At 55.9% G+C, this 21,853-nt stretch overlaps 7 protein-coding genes across 7 annotated transcripts; 5 read left to right on the top strand and 2 right to left on the bottom strand.

The window, feature by feature from the left end:
• Positions 1-344: 344 nt before the first annotated feature.
• On the top strand, positions 345-1,830 carry F5Z01DRAFT_671421 (uncharacterized protein; the record flags this gene model as incomplete). Its single annotated transcript, XM_046264698.1, has 7 exons — positions 345-385; positions 444-613; positions 673-788; positions 847-963; positions 1,024-1,254; positions 1,319-1,599; positions 1,677-1,830. 7 exons carry the CDS (start codon positions 345-347, stop codon positions 1,828-1,830), a joined length of 1,110 nt encoding a protein of 369 aa, XP_046120897.1.
• On the bottom strand, positions 1,815-7,957 carry F5Z01DRAFT_443432 (BAH/PHD-containing protein). The gene is made up of 5 exons (XM_046259795.1): positions 7,730-7,957; positions 6,963-7,581; positions 6,234-6,717; positions 3,810-6,007; positions 1,815-3,755 (listed from the first exon to the last, which is right to left on the bottom strand). The coding sequence occupies exons 1-5, from the start codon at positions 7,742-7,744 to the stop codon at positions 2,224-2,226; spliced, it is 4,848 nt and encodes a 1,615-aa protein (XP_046120896.1). The 5' UTR covers positions 7,745-7,957; the 3' UTR covers positions 1,815-2,223.
• A 4,093-nt stretch (positions 7,958-12,050) lies between these two features.
• F5Z01DRAFT_696291 (uncharacterized protein) lies at positions 12,051-15,431 on the top strand (the record flags this gene model as incomplete). Its single annotated transcript, XM_046266283.1, has 11 exons — positions 12,051-12,546; positions 12,594-12,862; positions 12,916-13,098; positions 13,156-13,639; positions 13,742-13,841; positions 13,895-14,122; positions 14,173-14,616; positions 14,667-14,894; positions 14,948-15,052; positions 15,104-15,294; positions 15,341-15,431. The coding sequence occupies 11 exons, from the start codon at positions 12,051-12,053 to the stop codon at positions 15,373-15,375; spliced, it is 2,763 nt and encodes a 920-aa protein (XP_046120895.1). The 3' UTR covers positions 15,376-15,431.
• Positions 15,432-15,664: 233 nt separating this feature from the next.
• F5Z01DRAFT_617580 (Alpha/Beta hydrolase protein) lies at positions 15,665-17,083 on the top strand (the record flags this gene model as incomplete). The annotated part of the gene is made up of 1 exon (XM_046260985.1): positions 15,665-17,083. One exon carries the CDS (start codon positions 15,665-15,667, stop codon positions 17,081-17,083), a length of 1,419 nt encoding a protein of 472 aa, XP_046120894.1.
• Positions 17,084-17,341: 258 nt separating this feature from the next.
• Positions 17,342-18,523, top strand: F5Z01DRAFT_647185 (kinase-like domain-containing protein). The gene has a single exon (XM_046262967.1). It carries the CDS (start codon positions 17,574-17,576, stop codon positions 18,273-18,275), a length of 702 nt encoding a protein of 233 aa, XP_046120893.1. The 5' UTR covers positions 17,342-17,573; the 3' UTR covers positions 18,276-18,523.
• Positions 18,524-18,569: 46 nt separating this feature from the next.
• On the bottom strand, positions 18,570-19,904 carry F5Z01DRAFT_633741 (uncharacterized protein; the record flags this gene model as incomplete). The annotated part of the gene is made up of 6 exons (XM_046261982.1): positions 18,570-18,772; positions 18,822-18,872; positions 18,907-19,195; positions 19,223-19,648; positions 19,692-19,841; positions 19,890-19,904. 6 exons carry the CDS (start codon positions 19,902-19,904, stop codon positions 18,570-18,572), a joined length of 1,134 nt encoding a protein of 377 aa, XP_046120892.1.
• Positions 19,905-19,960: 56 nt separating this feature from the next.
• Positions 19,961-21,853, top strand: F5Z01DRAFT_442917 (putative serine/threonine protein kinase). The gene is made up of 3 exons (XM_046259790.1): positions 19,961-20,500; positions 20,576-21,125; positions 21,182-21,853. The coding sequence occupies exons 1-3, from the start codon at positions 20,381-20,383 to the stop codon at positions 21,718-21,720; spliced, it is 1,209 nt and encodes a 402-aa protein (XP_046120891.1). The 5' UTR covers positions 19,961-20,380; the 3' UTR covers positions 21,721-21,853.

Raw genomic sequence — 21,853 nt, 5'->3', positions numbered from 1 at the left:
TCAGCCACAGGACGCTCGCTCATGGCTTAGGCTACATCCTCCTCGCAGCCATTCGGCTCAAGGTCGCTGAACAAGTAACGCGTGGCTTTGTGTCGTCCAAGCCAGTTCATCCTGGTCAAGAGCCATGCTGGAGACTCGTCCACGGTCCGCGGACTCGCCTAGTTCATGTTGGCGGCCACACGAATGCCACGGGCGCGCCACGGACTTCCGTGGCTTCATCTCCAGGGGTATATATACAGCAGCGAATTCACGAGACAAGCAATAGAAATGCCACTTCACATCGTCCCAAGCATAATTCCTTATTTCAAGGAGCAAGTAGACGTTTACTTCTTACTAACTTTGCAATGTCCCGAAATATCCTCATCACCGGTGCAGCTGGCTTCATGTACACCGCACCAATCCCTTATACATGTTTCTTCGCCCATCATGCTAATCATAGACAGCGGTGGTACCATTCTCTCCCAGCTACTCGAACGCCAGGACGCAAGCACAATCTTCACCGTCGTACGCACGGACGAGCAGGAGCAGCGCATCTCTCCGCTGGGTGTGCATGTCCTGAGGTTGGACTTGACAGAGGAGGAGGCTGTCACTCGCGCTATTCTGGACAAAGATGGTACGTACATACACCAACTAGGGTCAGAAGGACAAAAGCGTTGATCCAGAACTCCTCAGTGGATATTGTCATCAATACCGTCAGCGCCGTCGACCCTTCCTACAGTCTACCCTTGATCGCAGCCGTTGGTGTCAGGGCGGCCAAGACAGGCAAGGCACATTCTGTCTACATCCACGTAAGACTGGCCGCCAGCGTGGTGGAATATATGCTCTGACTCGTCCGCTACCGCGTAGACATCGGGTGCCACTGCCTTTGCCGACAAGTCAGATTGGACTCATGGCCCCGTCAACGATACGGACAATGTCTACAAGCTTGTCAAGGAGACATCGACGCCCTATCCTGTCCGCCAGGTGCCAACCCCCCCACATCACCATGAGAAAGCAGCCCGGTGTAAGGTTGACCACTCATAGACTGATGTCGCCGTCGTCGAACAGGCAGAGAAGCACAATGTGCTGGCATATATCATCGTGCCGGGCTTGGTTTGCACGTCGACCCCCCTCTTCACCGAACCCAGAGGTCTCTCACTAACTGGAGCAGACGGTCGTGGCACCGGGCAATGTAACAAGATCTCTCTCCAGATCCCTAGCATGATCAGGTCCGCCATCTCAAGCAGGGTTAACCACAAGTTCTCAGAGAACGGGGTGAGCCAACTTCTTCTTCTTCTTGTCCGACTTGCGCGCCGGCACTGCTGAACCGAACACACAGCGCTGGCCGGGAATCCACGTCCAAGATTTGGGTCGCCTCTACGTAGCTTTACTCGCGTCGATTCAGCACAACACAGCCTGTCCGCCATCGGGAGAGCAAGGCTTCATATTCGGAACCGGCCACAGCGTCTCGTGGTGGGATGTCGCGGAGGGTCTGGCGCCGCACCTGTACCGACGCGGCCTTGTTGATGGCCCACGAACGGAGCTCTGGGCAAGCGACCAAGAGGCGTCCAAAGGACTTCTCGTTCCACAAGTTTTCATACCGATTGGTTGGAACTCCACGTGCGTCTTTCTCTCCATTTTTTGGCGTTTGGTTCATGTGATCCATGCCATGCCCGCATAGATGTTGACCAACGCAGTGCCTACGGGACCTTTGCCAGGGAAGACCAAATACCATGGAAACCGGAATGGACCGCAGAACGATTTACCAAGAGTCTAGGCGATGAGATCCAGGCGACCATCGAGGCGGGTTCCTCAGCCAAGACAGCCGCCACGTACGCTCCTGCTGAGTAGCCACGAGCACCTCCCTGTCCCTGACGGACGATAATCGAGGAGACGAGGACCTCCTGCACAGAGAATCTAAATGAGTAACACAAAAGACACGTCTTTGAATAGTTGTTCGTAGCTATAATAGTATTAATGCCTTGATTCTAACACATTTGTCTTGCTTTCCATCAAGACTTCTTGCGCCAAAGGCTTACAAAGGACTCCTGTCGCCTGGACGGTCGCTTCCAAAAGCACGCCTCGTTCCCATACAGGTACACGCTCCATGTATTCCTTTTCGTTGTAAATGCCCAATCAAAAACGCCTTTGCACACCTCGTGCAACCATGCAGTAGCAAGATATCCAAGTTTAGATGCCACATTCAGTAAGAAGGCCAAACGTACGCTGCGTCCACCCGCTTCTTCAAGACAGAAGATTGCGTAACGATGGGTTGGCACTTGCACCACTAGTAGGCCTTCCGTCGCTCTCGTGGCGGGAGCCGTTCGATCCACTTGACACTGTGTGGGCGTGGCGTGCTGGCCCTGCCATTGTCCTCACAGGGCTACCCATGGGCGCGGGATATGGTCCTTGACGAGGCGACATACTCGATGTATACGGTCCATTCCGAGGGGGCGGTATGCCGTTTGTCAACGTGTGATGTGGCCCCATGGGTGGAATGGGACCGGGTGGCGGCCCGTGTGAGGAGCTCACAGCGAATGTCCCAGCATAGGGCGAGGGCGGCGCTGCCCCTGATCCGCGGCGGGGAGATGCAGGGACTCCGTTGGTGAAAGGCAGGGAGCTGTGCGCAGGACCGTGATGATGGCCCATCGGCAGTGGACCTGGTGGTGAAGGACCTCCCAGACTTGGCGGTCGAAGTGCAGACATGTTCCCAACAGGAGGCGCGCCAGCCGCCGGACCACTCAGACGCCTTGGTGGCGAGCCATGTTGGCTCTGAGGGCGCGGTGGCCAGTCATGATACGAAGGCGCTTGGGGGGCCTGGAGGGGTTGCGATGGCACGCCGACTGGGGGTGGCCCGTGGGCCGAGACTGGAGAGTACCCAGGGTGTGCGTGAGCAGGCCGGTGAGGCCCGTTCAAGTGTGTCTGCACAGGAGCATGCGCCGCCTGTACGGGCTGCAGAACGGACGATAAAGACGCGGGCTGCAGCCACCCTTGGACGACCGAACGGGGTTCTCTGCTCTCGACATTGTGTGGCTGTCTCTCGGGACTGCGGAGTGCGACAGCTGACGCAGCAACAATGCCCGCCTCAGGGAGCTCAGTTCTCGGCGTTGGACGCGGTGGCTGAGACAAGAGGGCAACAGGCGACTTGGGCCGCATTGGAATCTTGGCGGCGTGGCATTTGTGACACTGCACTGTCCGTTGAGAAGCATATTTCTCTGCCTCCTCGCCCAAGTGAACACCGTTCAACATGGTATGGAAGGGACCTCGGCCTCCAGCTCTGGTCGCAGCGTCGATAGGCCACCATCGGGGGCTTGTGTCGACTCCGCAACTGATGCACACCTTGTCGCCAGCCTTCTCGTCTGTCGGGATGTCAGGGGCAACTCCGGTGCGCTGGCCAGTCGCGCCGTTGCCCACAGTCGTCGTCGTGGTCGAAAGCCGTCGGAGTCCTGGTTGGAGAGCCGTGGCGGATATCTTGGCCGCCATGGTCACCGTGTTGGCTTTGCGTACAGTTCCCGTCAAGGTCAAGTCCGCTTGTTTGTATGTCTGGACGTAGAGTTGTATCACGCTCAGCGCAGGATTATCAGTCCGACCGTGCATTTGATGGGTGAGCGCGTTCGTCTTGGCCGGGGGGTGATCCTTGCAGCAGAGGCCGGGCGACAGTACCCCAGCTACACCGTCGATGGTAACGAGAAGGGACTGGTCTCTGCGTGACCCTTTCACAGGCAGCAGCTCGAAGCCAAGCTGGTGCCCTTGCTTGTGCGCACACTCAACGTGATCTGCAACATCATGTCAGTTCTGCACCGCGCCTCACAGGAAAGGAAACAACTCACATGAAGCCTTGCAAATCATGCAGCCCACGCAAGCACCGGACGGGATGTTGCAGGCGCTGCATGTTTCTTCATACCTGGTGCGTGCGATGGAAGGGATCCCTTCCGAGGGCTCCATAGCCTTGGCGTTCCCAAATTTGACCTCGGGGGTGAACACTGCGCACGTTACGTGCACCCAGTTGTTGTCGGCAGTCCGCTTGAGAGGTTCCCGTGGCCCAAGAGGGCGGTTGAGCTCTTCCTGCTGTTTTCGGTACAGCTCCAGCGCTTTGCGTGCCTGCTGCACCTCGAGCTTCTCCCTTTCGCGGTCCTTGTCTGACATCTTCTTCTTGTGGTGTGTCAGCTTTGGTTGCTCGATCAACTCATGTTCGGTATGCTCCACTGGACAGAGCACGCATCTGTAGGACGTCGACACTTGCGGGTTTCTGTCGTTGACGCACATGTCGCAGGTCCATTTGCCGGCGTTCCGACCGTCCACAACGCCGTAGCACTGGCGGTGAACGGAGAGCCGACACTCGCGACACGCAACGTGGTCGGAAAGAGGCTCAAGCTGATCGCAGATGGCGCACGGCAGTGTGCGAGGTTGGGGCATCGGAGGAATGACAGGCTCCTCGGGGACGACCTTCTCCTTCTTCTTTGCGACGCCTGTGCCACCGCCACCGTCAGAGTCCGTTTCCTTGTCATTGCTCTTGAGCTTTTTCCTAGGCGGCTCGGAGCCATTGACGGCATTGTGGACAGGGCTTTCCGGTCGATCAGGCGTGGCAATGCCCCGAGAGCTCGCAGCTTCAAGTTCCTTGACGAATTCTTCATCGAGCTTGCGCTTCCAAGCCTTGTTCCCGGTCGCGCCGGCCTTTTTGGCGAGCTCCTCGTAATCTTCCCACCTGATCGCATAACGCCTCCACAATTCGGCGCAACGAGTGCAGAGTGCTTGGAGATACTGCGTGCCTTTGTCTTTGCTCGTCGCCTTGACGCCATTCTCATTGACGAGACCAGCCGCAGCGTTGGGCGCGCGTCGCCAGCGCCGGGAGGAAGTAGAGTGGCAGAATTGACACATGAAGTTCTTCTTCATCTCGGACGCTTTACCGGAATCGAAGGCAGAGTCATCCTCTGCGTCGGCAACATCGTCGGCTAGCTTGTGGGCTGCCACAGCAGCTTGCTTGGCTTCCTTCTTGGCCTTTCGCCCCGTGACGTTGCTCCAGATGGCCTGGCCTCGGTCGGTCTTCTTCCAGGTGTAGTAGTACCGAGTGATGTGGCCGGGTGTCATGGTCTTAACATGCCTCTTTACAGACCAAAGCTCTGAACCGTACTTGCCAATGGCCTCGTCAAACTTCTTCTGTTCAGTCGCTGTGGGTAACGGCTCGTTGAAGTCGGCCTTTGGTGTGGCAGCAAGGGCTTTCTTCGCTTTTTCTGGCGAATAGTCCTTTCGGTACAGATGCTCCAAGGCCACGTCCTGCACGTTGGTCGACCTCTCTGGTAACCCGAGGCTTTTGGCCATGGTTCTGGCCTCCTCGACAAATTTCTTGATTTTGCCGTCGACATCGCCCTCTGGTGGCGGTTTCCAAATGAGCTTTGCAGATGCATTCGGGTCGTTTGGATCGACTGGATCTTGACCTCGCGTGATGTACCCTGGCGGCATGTCCTGTACCCATGCTGGCCGTTGTCCATTGGGGTACTGCTCAGCGGCAGGAATAATCGCGGCGGCTGCTGCGGCGGCAGCAGCGCCTTTCTTGCCTTTCTTCTTCTCGGGTGGTTTCACGTACTGAACTGGCCTCCCGGGCCAAGGCAAAACCACTGCCTGATGGCGAGGTCCAATTCTGGTGCCGGCGCGGGGATGGATACGGTCATCGTAGTCCAGCACATCCTCGACCTTGCAATGTATGCCGAGGTACCGCCATGGCCATAACTTGGCATTGTGGACTTGCTCCGCGGTCGCCTCGTGGGGTGCGTCTTCATTTGCGTCCACAGAGGTCGAGCGATCCGAACCAGCCGCTTGGATGTCTTCTTCTTCCTCTTCCAAGTGCTCTTCTTCCTCGGCGTCGCCGTACAGATTTGGCGTGTGTCGAGCCTCGAGTGCAATTTCCTGCTTACGACTGCACGCGGCACATGACCAGCCAAACCCACGGGACGGCTTCTTGAGTAAGGGTGGCCGGACGCACTCCATGTGGTACGTTTTATGACACACGGCGCAATCCACCGAGTTATTGCTACGCACAGGAGTGTCAGCGCCATTTATTACACTGAATGTCTGGATGGAATTCCGCCTGCGACTGCTTGCCCTACCGCACCGTACCGGTACCTCGACAAGGGTGTTGTGGTGGCGTCGACGCCCAGCAAAGAGTGGGGCGGCACAAGTCGTGCAGCAGGACCCCAAGAACGGAGGTCGGACAGGGAACAAACAGGTAGGGAGGGAGGGGTGGGGGGGATACGTACCTTGCGCAATAGTTGGAGCAACGCTTGCATGTCTTGACGGCGCTAGTGAGCTCCTTGCCACGCCCCTGCTCGACTAGCACAAACCGCCAGCGCTCATCCAGCACCTTCTTGACCTTGTCGGGCACGTTGACGATTTGGGACGTCGGGATCAGGTCGTAGTTCTTCTGGATGTATCTGTCATAGAGTTTCTCATACCAGAAGCAGTCGGGCGTGCGTCGATAGTCGTCCAGATTGCTGATTTCCGCACGATGAAGGATGCGACATTTGCCGCGGAGCGAGGTCAAGAACTGGGTATCGGAGTGCATCGTCGCAAATACCAGCCGCATATCGTCATATCGACGGCCAATATCCTTGGGCCGGTAGAACCAATTGACTTTGATAGAATGCACCGGGTTGGTCTTGTTGCCGTCAACGTGGAGGAACTCCATGATGCGAGCAAGGTAGTATGGCTCGCCAGCTGGCTCGCACACCAAGTAGACCTGGTCTGTGAATGCATGTTAGCGAATCTTGCCCATGGAAATCTGCAATTTTGCGCGACAGTCAAAGCGTGGTGGTGCAGTGCGTGTGTCGCTGCTGGGCTGGGCTGGGCTGCACTGCGCTGCGCTGCGCTGGGTTCTCAGATTGCGTCTCACGCGCCAACCGGCGGATCGTGTGATGATCGCCAAGTGCCTGCCTGCCTGCCACATCCACAGCCAGCCACCACCACGGCTGCTGCCAGCCAGTACGTACCATTTGCCTCCAAAGTTGTCCCATCGTCAGCGACCAGTCGGTCGCCTTGCTGCAGGCGTGCCTCAGTATTTGAAAAAGATAGTATGTTGGTTTCGGGCCACGGAAACGTTGTCGCTGAATTTTGTGCGGACGGGGCTGCTCGCTTGGACGTGGTGGCGCCAGCTGGCGTGCTACCACCGGTGCTGGATGCCTGTTGCGCCGCAGTCGCAGCCTTGCGCTTCCTCGACGGCTGCGTCGTGGCCGTCGTCTGTTCCTTTGATTGCGACGTGTTTTGTCGGCTGGGTGTCTGCTCTTTGGACCCGTTTTGGGGTGCAGCTGTTTTCGCATCCTCGCCCAGCGCCTTGCGCGAGGTCGCGTTACCGCGATCGCCCTGGCCAGCAGCCTGCGTCTGGCGCGCCGACTTTTTGGCGTCCGTGTGATCGTAGTCATACATTTCCGCGTCATAGTCACGGTCCTCGGCGTAATTGATGCGTGAATTGCCATTCCGATTGCGAGAGCGGGTGCCATAGCCGGCAGCCAACTCCAGACTGAGCTCCTTGTCGGAAGCCTCAGTCGATGCCATGGCGCTGGGCTCAACAGAACCCTGATTGCTGTCCGGATCGGCGCCCTTGGCCTCCTGCTGTGTGAGATTAGTAGCTGATTGATGGTGGCGGGCTGAGTATGTGTTTGGCAAGCGTGAGAGAGCAGAATGCAGATTGAGCTGGAAATTTACATGGGCCGCCCAGCAAACGCTGAATGTAGAGGGAGAGAGCAGAATATGAACTTACACTTTGTTGGGCCATGACTACAACAGTAGTGCGTGAGATTCACTAGGGTGAGGTGTGAATCACAGGGTTAAGAGGCATGCTATGCCTGGGGCGAGGTGAAATGGCACCGTCGCATGCAAGATACCGTTGATGATGAGGTCGTTCGAGCCAATGTGACTGTGGGGTGGCAAGGGATGGGATGAATGTATCGTACTTAGAGAGGGCAGAATGGTCAGGATGTGAAGAATACGCTTGAATCAGGTCAGTGGAAGAAAGCAAAGTCGGTAAGGTAAGGTATGGGAGGAAAATGGTGACGGGTGGAATGTCTGGCAGAGGCAGGAAGTGTAGGAGGAGGAAGAAGGCGGATGGGCAGGTGTGGATGCAGATATGATGAGTGAGGATGGGAGTGGTGGATGTGTGGCCTCGGGACTGGACCTACTAAGACGGGGGACGCGGACGGGACTCCAGCCAGTCTGTTGGTACCGTACGAACGGACGATGGCGCGCGCGTGGGCTGGCGAGGTAGCAAGGCAGAGAGCAGGAAGAAAGATTGGGCAAGGTTTGTTGGTATAGTATGGTATAGCATGGGCGTGACAGGACGGGCACCGTACGGTACCACGTCTGTTCGCGTTGGATTTTGATTTGTAGAACTTACTGAATTGTTGTTGCTCCAGAAAGGGCATCAACGGTCACAGTTACACACTCCAGGTCTCTGGTCGAGTGCAAGTGACGGATGGATGGTGTGTGGAGGACAGAGAGTGCGTAAAGTGACAAGTCGACAGGAGAAAAGGCAGATATTTGATAGGCACGGCCGATCTTGAGGATCCGAATGAGAATCAGACAGACTGGACAGACAGAGACAGCGCAGAGCGCAGAGCGGAAAGTCCCAAGGGGACCGAACCTAACGCTCTTCCCGTCGTGCGTTCTCTGGTGCGCCGCTCCAGTCCAGTCGCTCTGTCCTGGTAGGTACGTATTCATTCTGGCGTGCCTTTGATGAGTGGTCGCCCACTGCCCAGCCTGGGGCTTTTCCTTGGAGCACCCGGGGGTGGGCTCTGGCCCAGGTCGCACTGCAGGCTGCGCTAACAGCGTTGCGTGTCCCGCAACGCCTGTCTCAGATACCAGACATTTTATATCTACTTCCGCCCATCCCCTGCTGCTGTCCCCACGCGGGCATCCTGGCTTTGCACCAGCACCTCAAAAGCTTGCAGCGCCAGCAACAACCGCACGCACACCGTCTGCCAGATTCCCGCCCGCAGCCCAGAAGCCTTCCCTCAAGTGCTTTCCCCTTTGATGTACTGGAGGGCATCTTGACCCAGCCCCGGCCAACACTTGCCTCCTGTACACTTTAATTTTGCTTCCCGTACCCAAGGAGATCCGAATTCCTTCTTGAGACAGTCGAGTCGATGGTTTTCATAAGGTATATGTCAGTCTATGATGCTCGACTGCACCTACGCTCGTCGCCAGCAAGTGCCGGTATCAGTCCACTTTGCTCCGGCCTCGCCTTTTCTTGCCCTGTAGTAATTTGCAAGTTGACTTTGGGCTTGGTTGGAGTCAATTTTGTTAATCCAGCCAAGAGACTGTAGTGCGTTCGGGCAGTGGGAAAGCCTGGCCTGGTGCGTGTCTCGCGCGATATCGACAATGACACACCATCGCAGGGACCCGCTAATAAGCGCGTTCTCAGCCACCCAGTGACACCAGCAGGCTCGGTGCAGATATCACGATCAAATGTTCAGAGCGTTGGCGGGAACTGTCCGCCTGGATTACTGCATTTCACATGTTCAGCGGGTTATAACCATGGTCCATCGCTTGTCGAGTCCGTGGGAAATGGCAAGGCGGGCTAGTACCCGTCTGCCAGTAGGCTGGGTGCGGTGTGGCAATCCTGCCGCTTCCTTCAAAGACATGCAATCATTTGCCCGCTGAAAGACTATGATGACAGTGGGCATAACAGAGGTGCCAGAGGCGCACAGCATGAGAGAAAATGCCTGGCGGCCACGCCCACCACTGACCAGCCAGGAAGAGACTTTAAATGAGATACCAGCGCATCCGCATTTTCCGCCACCGTCTCCCGGGCCCCGGCTGCCGGTGCTTTTGGCTGACTTCCCTTGGCGTCAATCGTAGCCTGAATTATGACGGGAAGGAAAGCCTTGTCTGTCCACTCAATATTACCGATTACCGAGGGCGCCTGCCAGCCCCGATGTAATAGGATCTTCAGGGCGAATTCCCAGCATCAGAAGCTGGACGCTGGGGCTTTGGCTTGTACAGTAAGGAAGCATCACACTCGACCGTAATGATGGCTTGAGTAAGCTCCCACTAGTCATGCTGGTCCAGAAGACGGACCTGGAGTTTCGGGAATCCACTAGGCGCCGTGCGTCGTTGGTGTGTGGCCACGTTAGTGCCAAAAACGACGACAAGACTTTGCCAGGGATCGTCCCACCTCCCACCACGTACCAGCTGGCAGCAGCCAACAGCAAGCGCGAGGAATATCAGTTGTTCACGTGTACTGCCAGAATCAGACACACGCACGGAAGGGCCGCTCCTTGATCGCCCTGGCCCATTTGCCTTCGGCGAACCCATTTCGCGACGTCAAACACTAATGGCGCGGATGATAGATCATGTGGTATTAAATGGTGTCCGTAGTGAATAGTGATGACCCCCGTTGGGGCGACCAAAGACAATCCTCCAAATGGCACCTACCAGCAGCCGGAAGGTGAAGGAAGACACTCGTGCCCATTGCGTTAATAAGTACGAATATGCGCAGCACAGATAGATGCAATCAAATTCATTTCCCTCAAACGGGGTGTCAGTTGGGGCAAAAATTCAGTGCGTGGCGATGCTCCCGTGCCTACCCTGCACAGGAGGTGCGTAGGGTGCTGGCTACGTCGCTGGCGGCTTGATAGCATCGCGCAAATGGTCCGAGTGGTAGCTCCATCTCTGGTTAGTCAATCATCGCGCTGCCTTGTGCATAGCTGACTGGCCTTATGTTTTGCATGATTGTATGTTTTTGTCTCGCTCGTACAATATGTACTTGATGAGCTGCACGACGGAATCAAAAAGCAAATGAGTCGCCGAAAGAGTTCACCAACACTAGAAATAAGTCCTTTGATGAATCTCAAAGAAACCTCGACAAAGGCAAGCTAATAGTAAAACACGCGTCGATGTTGCAAATACAATGTGAGTTGACCTCCTCATAATCGTCGTGCTTATTATTTGATAGACGTCGTTCGAACACACGACCCCGACCAGACGGCACCGTGGGGCCGCACCCGCCGCTTGACACGCCGGCAATGTGACGCCACCATGGTTTCGACAGCACAGGCAGCGAGCTGCGGTGAGCCGAAACCAGCACTCACCACGAAACCGCCAAGTTTGTCCGACGTGCGACACTAACTTAAAATCTACCAGACGAGGAACGTGGGATGCTTATCTCAACGGCAACTTCTCATTTCACGGCGCTCAATCTCAGCAGCGCTGCTTGGCTTGCTCAAATCTCATTGCTGTCGCATATTCCCGGTGGTCTGGTTGGCGCAGGGTTTCTGCCGCCGGCCAATGGCGGGCCGTGGGGCTGGCCGCTGGCCTCGATCAGGCCCTGCAAATCGGCTGCAGCCTTTCAGGTCCCGCCAGCCAACCAGAAGCTGCCAGCCGCCCCTGCCTGTGTCAGGAACGCCCCGCGTCAGTGTGGCCCCGAGCATGTGGGCATGCACCAATCAAAGCTCGTCATTTCAACGCAGTCGCCCCTAACCTGACGTCGCACCTGTCTTGGGCTTGATCCGTCGTCGGGTTGCGATGTCATTTTTGGTGCGAAAGGGCTGGTAACTACGATACCAGGGGGAGATCGAGAAACTTCCACCGCTTTAGACGGAGATATCTGCGCGTGTAGCAGCCAGAGGGGGTGGGAGCGAAGCCACTTGTCACTCGGAGCCTAGGAAGGAAGGCTTGAACTGCGAACTACCATACGGATACTACAGGTAGAATTGGCACACTCTGCTCAGATAGCAAAGCGAGACCGACGCGCATTCGCTGATCCCTACCAGCCAGCCATTTTTTAAAGTGTGCTTTGTGGAATTATCGTATCACTCCAAGAAGGTATATTTGGAAGTCTTGAAAACTGTGCATGCACCTGGACGGTCACGTGGCTGCGCGCCTGCGCGTTTCCAAGGTACGCTGCCCAAACGCGGTCACGTCACGTCACGCCCTTGCAGGCGAGATCGATAGCACCGTCCCAGCTCGCGTGCATGGCACAATGACAATTTTCAATCTGGAATAGACCGACAAGCTGCGCTCCCACAAAAGTGGCCCATTTGCCGCCCAAATGAGGCTTTCTTGCGCCGCTCACTTTGCTCAACATGAAGAGCATGCAGGGCATCCTGCATCAGACAAGTGTGCAAAATGCCCAAGCTCAGTCCACCACCTTTACCTCAGCGACTGTCGTGGCCGGCCAGAAGCGAAGCTGGTCGACTGCAGATGCTGAGCCACAGCAGTCAGACTCGAAGCCCAGCGGATCTACTGCACCATTCCAGAGATCGCTGAGCCTTCCTGACGGGCCAAGCAGACTGAAACCAGGTCGCATCGTCAACCTGAGTCGATCCCAAGGGCCAACCGAGTATTCGCAGCGTCAAGTGATGGCGGCGACTCCTACGGCCTCTACTGATCCTGAGCTGAGCCTTGGGCACCCGACATACGACCTACCCCCTCAACTGGTTGAGAACTTTGCATCCTTGGGGATCAACCAGATCTACCCGTGGCAGAAATCATGCTTAAAAGGACCTGGCTTGCTCGATGGAACGAAAAATCTTGTCTACTGTGCTCCAACAGGAGGTGGTAAATCCCTGGTTGCTGATTGTACGATTCGCCGCCAAATTTGATACGCACTGGCTGACCACATACAGTGCTCATGCTGAAGCGTGTAATGGAGGAGAGGGGCTCAAAAGCCTTGCTCGTGCTTCCCTATGTTGCTCTTGTACAAGAAAAGGTCCGCTGGCTTCGTAATGTGATCAGTGGCTTGCGGCTCCCGAAACTACCCGAACAAGACGATACAAAGCGGATATGGCGGAGGAGAGCCGACGAGGACTCCATCCGAGTAGTAGGATTCTTTGGCGGAGGCAAAGTGCGAGCAACGTGGGCTGATTTCGATATCGGAGTCTGCACCATGGAGAAGGTAAGCCAGTAGGTGTCTACTCTGCCGCATGAGCTCAACTGATCACAGAACAGGCGAATGCTCTTGTGAACGCGGCTATTGACGATTGTTCAATCTCGTCCCTACGAGCCGTGGTATTGGACGAGCTACACATGATTGACGATGAACACCGAGGGTACCTCCTGGAGTTGATGACCACCAAGTTGCTTAGCCTTGAGCAGCCTATGCAAATCATTGCTATGAGTGCAACCTTGCCGGTATTTTCCTGCCCGTTGCTCAACTGTGAACAAGCTGCATCATGCTGACAGTTGCAGAACATGAGCTTAATGGCCGAGTGGATCGACGGACACTCGTATGAGACTCGCTATCGCCCGGTACCGATATATGAGCACCTCGTGTACGAGGGCAAGGTGTATCCGGCAGCCTCGACGGGAAGTCTTATCAGAACAGCTACACATCTGAGCACGCACACGCAAAGACCGAGTCAGGGGCAAATAACGCCACTCAAGGAAATCGAGAGGTCAGAACACAAAGAGTTCCGCGACCCTGTTCTCAACGCAGTCGTTGCCCTGGCGGTGGAAACGGCCATGACCGGCTTTGGCGTGCTTGTCTTCGCCGGCAGTCGAGGCATGTGCGAGACTGACGCGCGCCTCATCAGCCGCGTGATGCCCCAACTTGAAGAGATCGACCCGGCTATATTGGACAAGAGATTGGATTTGCTGTCAGATCTGCGAAGTCTGAGCACCGGAGCTGACCCAGTGTTGGCAGAGACTGTCCTGTTTGGCGTTGCCTTTCATCGTATGTGCTGCGCCTGAGAGATCCCCGAACGTGTACTGACAAAAGGCAGATGTGCGTCTGCAAGCTCACGACGTGGCTCTTTGCTAATATCGGCGCAGGCAGGCTTGACCACAGAGGAACGTGACCTCATCGCCGGTGCCTACGACGCCGGCACGCTGCTCGTTTGTGTGGCCACTTGCAGCCTGGCTGCCGGAATCAACCTGTAATGCACCCGGCCCCCTGCTTGCTCAAGGAGCTGTTATTGATGTCCTTTAGTCCTGCGAGGAGAGTCATTCTCCATGGTGCACGTATGGGCCGTGACTTCGTCGGGCCAGCCCTTCTCAGACAAATGCGAGGACGGGCAGGACGACAAGGAAAGGTTCCCGTTGGGGAAACTCACCTTTGCTGTCGTGGTAGCGATCTGGAGCAGGTCGTCCAGCTTATGCACGCTGATCTTCCCGAGGTGTCCAGTTGCCTCAACACCGAAAACCGACGTTTGCAACGGTGCTTCCCCTCCATGGTTCGTGTGACGTTGAAAGTACTAACCTCTATAGTGCTCTTCTTGAAGTTATTTGCACCCGTCTGGCCAATAGCTACGAGTCTGTGCGTGACCATTTTCGGCGCTCGCTTCTTCGACATACCCACGGCATAGAGCACGTGGACAAATTGCTGGAGGCTAGTGTTACCGAGATTGAACAGTTGGAGTTTATCGTGAGAGACGAGCATGGGAATTACGTTGCTACTCAGCTGGGCAGGGCCATTGTTGCTTCGGCAATAGATCCGGACGATGGCGTCTTCATCTACAAGGAGTTGAGCCGCGCTCTTGCAGCGTTTGTCATGGATGGAGATATGCACATATTGTACACCTTTACACCAGTGCAGGACTCTGGTGTTCCCGTCAACTGGCAAATCTTCAGGAATGAGATGGAAGGCTTGGACGAGAGCGGCATGAGGGTGTTGAATTTCCTCGGGATAAAACCGACAGTTGTGGTGAGGCTGTGAGTAAGCTGGCTGGGGTGAATTTGGTCCTTACTGACATGCCGTGTAGCGCACAGGGCGCAGTGCTCAAAGAGACGACCAAGGAGGAACGGGAGCTTGCGAGGGTATACCGTCGCTTCTACTTGGCCTTGCAGCTCCGGGACCTCTGCAACGAGATGCCTATTCATATTGTCGCGCGGAAGTACGACATGCCTCGCGGATCAGTGCAGAACCTTTCACAGACCTGCCAGGGCTTCGCTGCGGGGATGATCAGGTTTTGCGATGCCATGGGATGGGGGTAAGTGCCACTTGTGAGAGCTCTCTTATGCGCCCGCGTTGACCAGGATGTAGGGTCTTTGCAGCAGCACTGGACCACTTCTCCGACCGGCTGATGGCTGGCGCACGGACAGATCTTCTTGAGCTAGCCAAGATCCCCTTTATCAAGAGCAGGACAGCGTAAGCGGCAACGCTCATTCACGATCTGAAGATGGTACTGACGCCTCCTAGCCGAGTCTTTTGGGAGAGTGGGTTCAAGAGCATTGCCTCCATCGCCAACGCGGATCCGAAGGAATTATTGCCCGTGCTGATGCAGGCGCAACCTAACAAAATCCGACTGAAGGGGCAGGCCGAAGAGAAGTATGAGGAGAAGCTCATGGCCAAGGCGAACGTTATCTCCAACGGAGCTAATAGGCTGTGGCGTAGGTTTCCCACTCATTCTGTGCGTACCTTGCTAATGTGTTGCAGAAATCCAGATGCAAGCCGAGATGGATTTGGAATAGCATTTACATAGGATAATGATTGTACGAACGTAGAGCCAAGTTTGAGGAGTGGCTTTGGTAGCGGTCTGGTGAGGACAACGTGCCCCACTATTACACCGTGACGGTGACCGTTTGTCTGTCCCTCTCCTGGCGATCTGGCTGCTCACCGAATTGCCTCTGTGTCACCTCAAACGACCATAGACTGACTGTCATGACGCTGGTCGTCGTTCCACCCTTGGAAACCTCAAAAAAGGCCACCCCTCCAATCAGTTCTGCACCAACGTCAAACGTGGGCGTGCCGAAAGAGACAATGCCTCATCCCAAGCAGCACCCCATCCCCCCCGCGACACTCCTCTCCTCGGCCTCTCACCCCGCTCCCGGGCAACTGCTTATTACTGAGCTGACATTCCGCGTACCCCTTGACTACGCTCAGCCAGACGGCCAGCATGTCACCCTTTTCGCCCGGCGTGCGCAGAAATATACTCGTCCTCTCACCAAGGGCGACGGCGATGAAAGCGATGAGGAGAACTCCAAGCCTTACATTGTCTACCTCGAAGGCGGACCTGGGTTCGGCAACCGAGCCCCTCAAGATCATCCGCTTACCCGCCCAGCCCTCACCCGGAGCTACCAAGTCCTCATGTTGGACCACCGCGGGACGGGCATGAGCACACCGGTTGGTGCGGAAATGCTGGCGCACAAGTCCACTGATGAGCAAGTCGAGTATCTCAAGCTCATGCGGCAAGATAATACAGTTCGTGATTGCGAGGCTGTGAGGAAATGCCTACTAGAGGGCCACAAGGGCGACGAGGCTAAATGGTCGATATTCGGGCAGAGCTACGGAGGCTTTGTGGCGATGAGCTACCTGTCCATGCACCCCGAAGGCCTGAAGGAAGTCTATCTCACAGGGGGATTGGCGCCTGTCAAGAGGAACGCTGACGAGGTATACACAGCTGTGCTGCCCAGGGTGGCAAAGCGCAGCGAGGAATACTATGCAAAATTCCCCGAGGACGTCAAGAATGTTTGGGACATTGCGAACTACATTATCGAGAAGAAGGGCGGCAAGGTTGCCCTGCCCTCTGGCGGGGTACTGACCGTTGCTCGACTGTTAACCATTGGCATCGCCTTCGGTGGCCACGGTGGCTTTGACGGCGTCCACAGCACAATCTTGCAGCTCAAGAACTCACTCGACACATTCGGGTTTCTGGCGCGCGCGTCTCTGGCGCCGCTCGAATCGTACACGCCATTCGACACAAACATCATCTACGCCATCCTCCACGAGGCCATTTACTGCAACGGTCCTGGATATGCGTCAAACTGGGCCTCTCAACGCATCGGCGAGCAACACCCCTCGTATCCGTGGCTCAAAGAGACCAAGCTATCGCCAAGCGACGGGCCGCTCTACTTCTCGGGGGAGAACATCTTCCCCTTTGATTTTGAGACCTACCCTGAGCTGAGCGAGTTGCGTGCGGCTGCGCACAAGCTGGCCAAGTTCGACCAGTGGGAGTATCTGTACGACCTGGAGCAGTTGAGCAGGAACGAGGTGCCCGTGTATGCGGCGTCCTACGTGGACGACATGTATGTCGACAGCGACTTTGCGCGCGAGACGGCGCGGTTGGTCAAGGGGACAAAGGTGTTTGAGACCAACGTCATGTACCACAATGCGCTGCGGGCCAAGGCGGACGAGGTGCTGCAGCAGTTGTTCAACTTGCGGGATGATGTGATGGACTAGAGTCACACTGGCTGCTAGGATAGATATATAAAGACCGATTGCTCAATCTCGCACGCAACAGAGGTTGGTGACGATGGTTCTGCGCCTGGCCCCTGAAATAGATTGTGGCGGTGGTGGCTTGAGCCAGTATGCACTATTAACCCAAAAGCGGACTAAAAGCAGACGGCCCCGGTTCCTGACCAACGACACGTGATAATACCTGGTAATGTTGACCAGACTCCTGGCACCTGCCCTCTCTTGTACCTTACACTTCCCTGGCTCTGTAGAGTGTTCTTTGCCTTTTTAATCAGAAAAGAGAGCACGGTCCGAAACAGTTTTGCCCCGTGACATAAAATTCGTCGCCCTCAATTCAGAACATTCTGCCTCGCTTGAGCAGGTCACTCGCTCATCAAGGATACCTAGTGAATGATTAAAGCTGAGCACCGGTATCCCACCCCTCGTTCGAACATTGCGGTACGTATTAGAAGGCTACGAAGGACAGCCGTGAGTCATGCCACCAGTTGAAGATGACGTGGACGAAGACTTCCGGCCGCGACTACTGAGCAAGCAGCCCGGCGTTACCATCATAGAACTCGACCCTGGGATGGTTCGGAAGTATGGCGATGGCGTTACGCGCAATGAAGAAGCAGCTTTGCGAGTTGTGAAGGAAAAGGCCACAGTGCCTGTCCCCGAGCTGCATGGCGCGGACTACTTCATCATTCAAGGAGAAGAACATGGTAGCTTCCTTATGGACTTGACCGAAGGTTGTACACTGCGAAGCCAGTGGGACAGCTTTGGTGATAGCACTAAAGATCGCATTTGTCGCGAGATCTGGGGAATAGTTGAGCAACTGCGACGTATTCCACCGCCGGCGTCGTTCAGTCACCTCTTCCAATGTGGAGCTGACGGTTCTCCAAGCCAAGACGTCCTGCTTAGGGACCTTCACGATCCGCCAGCCCCGATCGAGACTGACGATGTGCTGAGGGCCCGGATTTACGAACGATATCTTCACTACAATGGCGGGTCATTCCCAGAGAACCTTCCGGATCACTTACCTCGCTCGTCCGCCTCTGTTTTCACACACGGCGAGCTCAAACCGCGCAATATCATGGTTGATAGTTCTGGTGGGATAGCTGGCATACTAAACTGGGAACTTGCTGGCTGGTACCCAGATTATTGGGAATTATGCAAATATTCAGCAGCCCTCAAATGATTGGGATTGGATGGGATGGATGGACCGAACAAAGCCTAGTGAATGGGACATCACTGGTATCGCGATGGCAAGGCGAGTACTCTTTTAAGCGAAGGGACGTGGAAGGCTCCTCGCATTGAGAGGCAAGGACAGCCTCAATTGACCATACTTGCTAATAGGAGGGGCTATCAAGCATACCACATCTGTTATTAAGCATACCTGGTGGAGTCCAGTGTGGCGTGATCTACCAATTGCTTGTGAGGCTGCCTATGTGTGCCTATGCATGCGGCCACGAGGCTCCCTTTGTGTGCGGCATCACCCTTGACCTGGGTGGACGAGCATGAATGCCAATCCCGGACTGCCTAGGCAACCCTGTAATACCGCTGCTGTAAGTTCTTTCCGTCTGTCGCGCTTCGTGGGCGCAGCGACTTCGCGGTTAAACTGATTGTATCGCAGCTTGAACACCAGGCCGAGGCTGAGGGCGACGCCCTCATTGCCGCCGCCGCCGTAAGTTCTCTCTTCCCGCGCAGCGCGTGCGCAGCGTGTGCGTAACGATCTTTGGCTTACCTGTCTGGTAGAACAAGCTCACGGACGAGTCTGCCAAAAGCTTCTGCAGGGCTGAAAGACTAGCGTCCCAAGTCTGTCTACTTACGCTTGGAAAGGGGCTCGCCATACTTAGCGATGCGGATAGCATTCACGTTGATAAATCCAGTTGTGTCTTCGACACTCCAATCCATCTCAAGAGTGTACATGCTGCTCTCTTCTTCGCTGTAGAGATTGGATGTCTCGCTGGAGCGGCCAACGATGATGACGTTGCCCTTGTATGCTAGAGCCTCGACCTTACCATCAACCTGCTTCTGGCTGATAGAGATCGACTGCCGAACGAACTTGCGCTCAGATGTAAAGTACATTCCGTTATAGATGCATTGTGCACAGTCATCCTAGAGACGGTCGCGAATGATGCGCACCTTGCTATCCATCACGAGACCCTCCAGGTTTTGATGCAGCTTGCGCAAAATAGTCAGGCCGGGGGTATCGTAGCAACCACGAGATTTCAATCCGATGAACCTCGACTCGACGATATCCTCGCGTCCAATACCGTTAGCACGGCCCAACTCGTTGGCCTCCTTGAAGATCTCCAGGGAGCCAGTAACGGCCTTGCCCCTAACTTCAAGCTTAACGGGAACACCCTCGGTAAAGTGGACGGTGAAGCGAGTGGGCTCATCGGGAGTGTCCAGGGGATCAACTGTGCGCTTCCACATGTCCTTCGGGGGCTCCATGTCTGTTTGCTCGAGAATACCGGGCTCGTATGAGATGTAGATGATGTTGTCGTCCATAGACCAGGGGACCTTGGGAGTGGAGCTGACGGGATGTTCTGCTCCTCGGCGAGCTTCCTTCATACGTATAGATAGCGTTGCACTAGATGGCGGGCCACACCAAGTCGTCAATCAGCTCCTGCTGGACGTTCTCGATGACCATCTTCTCAGCGCCGAGCTTCAGCGCCTTGGCCTTGACGGCATCGAAGTCTTCCTCCTGGCCGCAGTTGCCGAGGAAACACACGACCTCATAGCCTTGAGAAACAAGCCACTTGAGAATGGTGGGAGTATCCAGGCCGCCAGAGTAGGCAAGTCAAACACGTTCGGGAGCCATGATGATTGAAGGTTGTGTGTGTTAGTGCAAGATATCATATAAGCCGAGCCCCATGAATTCATTCATCAGCCAATCAAATGCCTCACGCCGCTGTAGCCTCATAGCCGCAGGACTAACCCGAAAGCGGACTAGAAGCAATGCCCACCCATCCAGTCTGACATGCGCCGCGCGCAGCACCGCGAGTCGTCAGCTCCGTCTGTAACTCCAATAAGTTGTCAATCGACATTTACTTCTTTGATGCTCAGGTGGTATACCCGTTGTGCTCCTCTTCCTGTCAATTCTGTCTTCCCAGACGCTTCAATTGCGGCCCCCCACGACCGGCAGTGGCATCCGAAGCCGACAGAGACGAAACACCACGGCAGCGCCAGCTTCAAGCGCAACGACGACAGTCGACCAACTTGGTCGGGCCTGTGCGACAGCTTGAGCTTCTCAACCTCCCAGCTCGATCTACCCGGACTAGCGTCCCACTCTAGACAATGGCGCAACTCGTCCTCGACCTCTTCTACTCGTTAGGCAACTGCCTCAACTGCTTCCCTGGCTCGCCGACCCTCAAGATCAACCAGCGCAGCTTCAAGATCCTCCGCCTGCTCGGCGAGGTTCGTCTTCCCCCTCCCCTCCCCTACTGCCAGGTAGCAGCTATCAAGCGGTGACTTACACGGTCGTGAAAACAGGGCGGCTTCTCCTATGTCTACCTTGTCGAGGACACAAACTCCCACCAGCTCCTCGCCCTCAAAAAGATCCGCTGCCCCTTTGGCGCCGAGTCCGTCCAGCAGGCCATGCGCGAGGTCGACGCCTACGCCCTCTTCGAACACATACCCACCATCATCTCGGCCGTCGACCACTCGGTCGCCACAGACCGCGGTTCCGGCACGGGCGACGATGCCGCCAAGACAGTATACGTCCTGCTGCCCTACTACCGGCGAGGGAATCTGCAGGACATGATCAACGCCAACCTCGTGAACCACACACACTTTCCAGAGAGGAAGCTCATGGTTCTGTTCCTCGGCGTGTGCAAGGCGCTGCGGTCGATGCACAATTACAAGCCCGCCGTGCAGAGAATGGAGATGGGCACCGAGGATCAGGGAAGCAGCAACCGGACGAGGGGGAAGAGGACGGAGGAAGAGGAGCAGGGCGAACAGGAGAGGCCACTCATGGAGGACGAGAATCACATCACGCAGGGCCGAAAGGTGCAAGCGTACGCTCACCGTGATATCAAGCCTGGTACGTCCCGCCCCGTCCACCTTGCAATAACACGCAGTCACTGACCAAAAGCATAGGCAACATTATGATCGACGACTCCGGCTCAACGCCTGTCCTCATGGACCTCGGCTCCGTCGCGCCGTCCCCGATCCCCGTCACCTCCCAGTCTCTCGCACTCCAGATCCAGGATACCGCCGCCGAGCACTCGACCATGCCGTACCGTGCCCCGGAGCTGTTCGACGTGCGCAACGGCTCCGTCATCGACACAAAGACCGACATCTGGTCCATGGGCTGCACGCTATACGCCTGTCTCGTCGGCAAGTCACCCTTTGAGATGCGCTCGGACGAGACGGGTGGCACCCTCAGCCTGTGCGTACTCGGTGGCGATTGGAGGTTCCCCGACGAGGGACCCCAGGGCGTCAAGAGGACAAACAGCATGAGGCACCAGGGACAGTCGCCCAACGGCGCTGGCACGCAGAACGTCGAGATCAGCGAATCGATCCGCGAGGTTGTGCGGAAATGTCTCAAAGTTGAGCCCGCAGAGAGACCCGACATTGACGAATTGATCAACCTGGTGGAAGAGGTCATCGAGGGCCTGCCGGAGGATGCGGAATAAAACGTTGATTTCTGCCACAGCGTCCCGACTCTACACAATTGTACACTTCGTTACAGCCCTTTGCGGCTGGGTATATTTTCTGATATTATGGGCATTGGCGTTTAGGAGACGGTGATCCGATTTTGCATAAGGT

Source organism: Emericellopsis atlantica (assembly GCF_019669845.1).
Source record: "Emericellopsis atlantica unplaced genomic scaffold F5Z01scaffold_5, whole genome shotgun sequence".
Taxonomy (NCBI): domain Eukaryota; kingdom Fungi; phylum Ascomycota; class Sordariomycetes; order Hypocreales; family Bionectriaceae; genus Emericellopsis; species Emericellopsis atlantica.
Note: the sequence above shows the minus strand (reverse complement) of the source record. Positions and strands in the feature narration are given on the sequence as shown.

Coding starts and splice junctions, on each gene's coding strand:
- F5Z01DRAFT_443432 (XM_046259795.1), bottom strand. Junction 6,718..6,962: donor GACAACTTTGGAGGCAAATG/GTACGTACTGGC, acceptor ATGCATTCACAG/ACCAGGTCTACTTGGTGTGC. Junction 6,008..6,233: donor TGCTCCAACTATTGCGCAAG/GTACGTATCCCC, acceptor TCCTGTGCGTAG/CAATAACTCGGTGGATTGCG.
- F5Z01DRAFT_647185 (XM_046262967.1), top strand. CDS start 17,574: ATGCCACCAGTTGAAGATGACGTGGACGAAGACTTCCGGCCGCGACTA.
- F5Z01DRAFT_442917 (XM_046259790.1), top strand. CDS start 20,381: ATGGCGCAACTCGTCCTCGACCTCTTCTACTCGTTAGGCAACTGCCTC. Junction 20,501..20,575: donor TCCTCCGCCTGCTCGGCGAG/GTTCGTCTTCCC, acceptor TCGTGAAAACAG/GGCGGCTTCTCCTATGTCTA. Junction 21,126..21,181: donor TCACCGTGATATCAAGCCTG/GTACGTCCCGCC, acceptor CCAAAAGCATAG/GCAACATTATGATCGACGAC.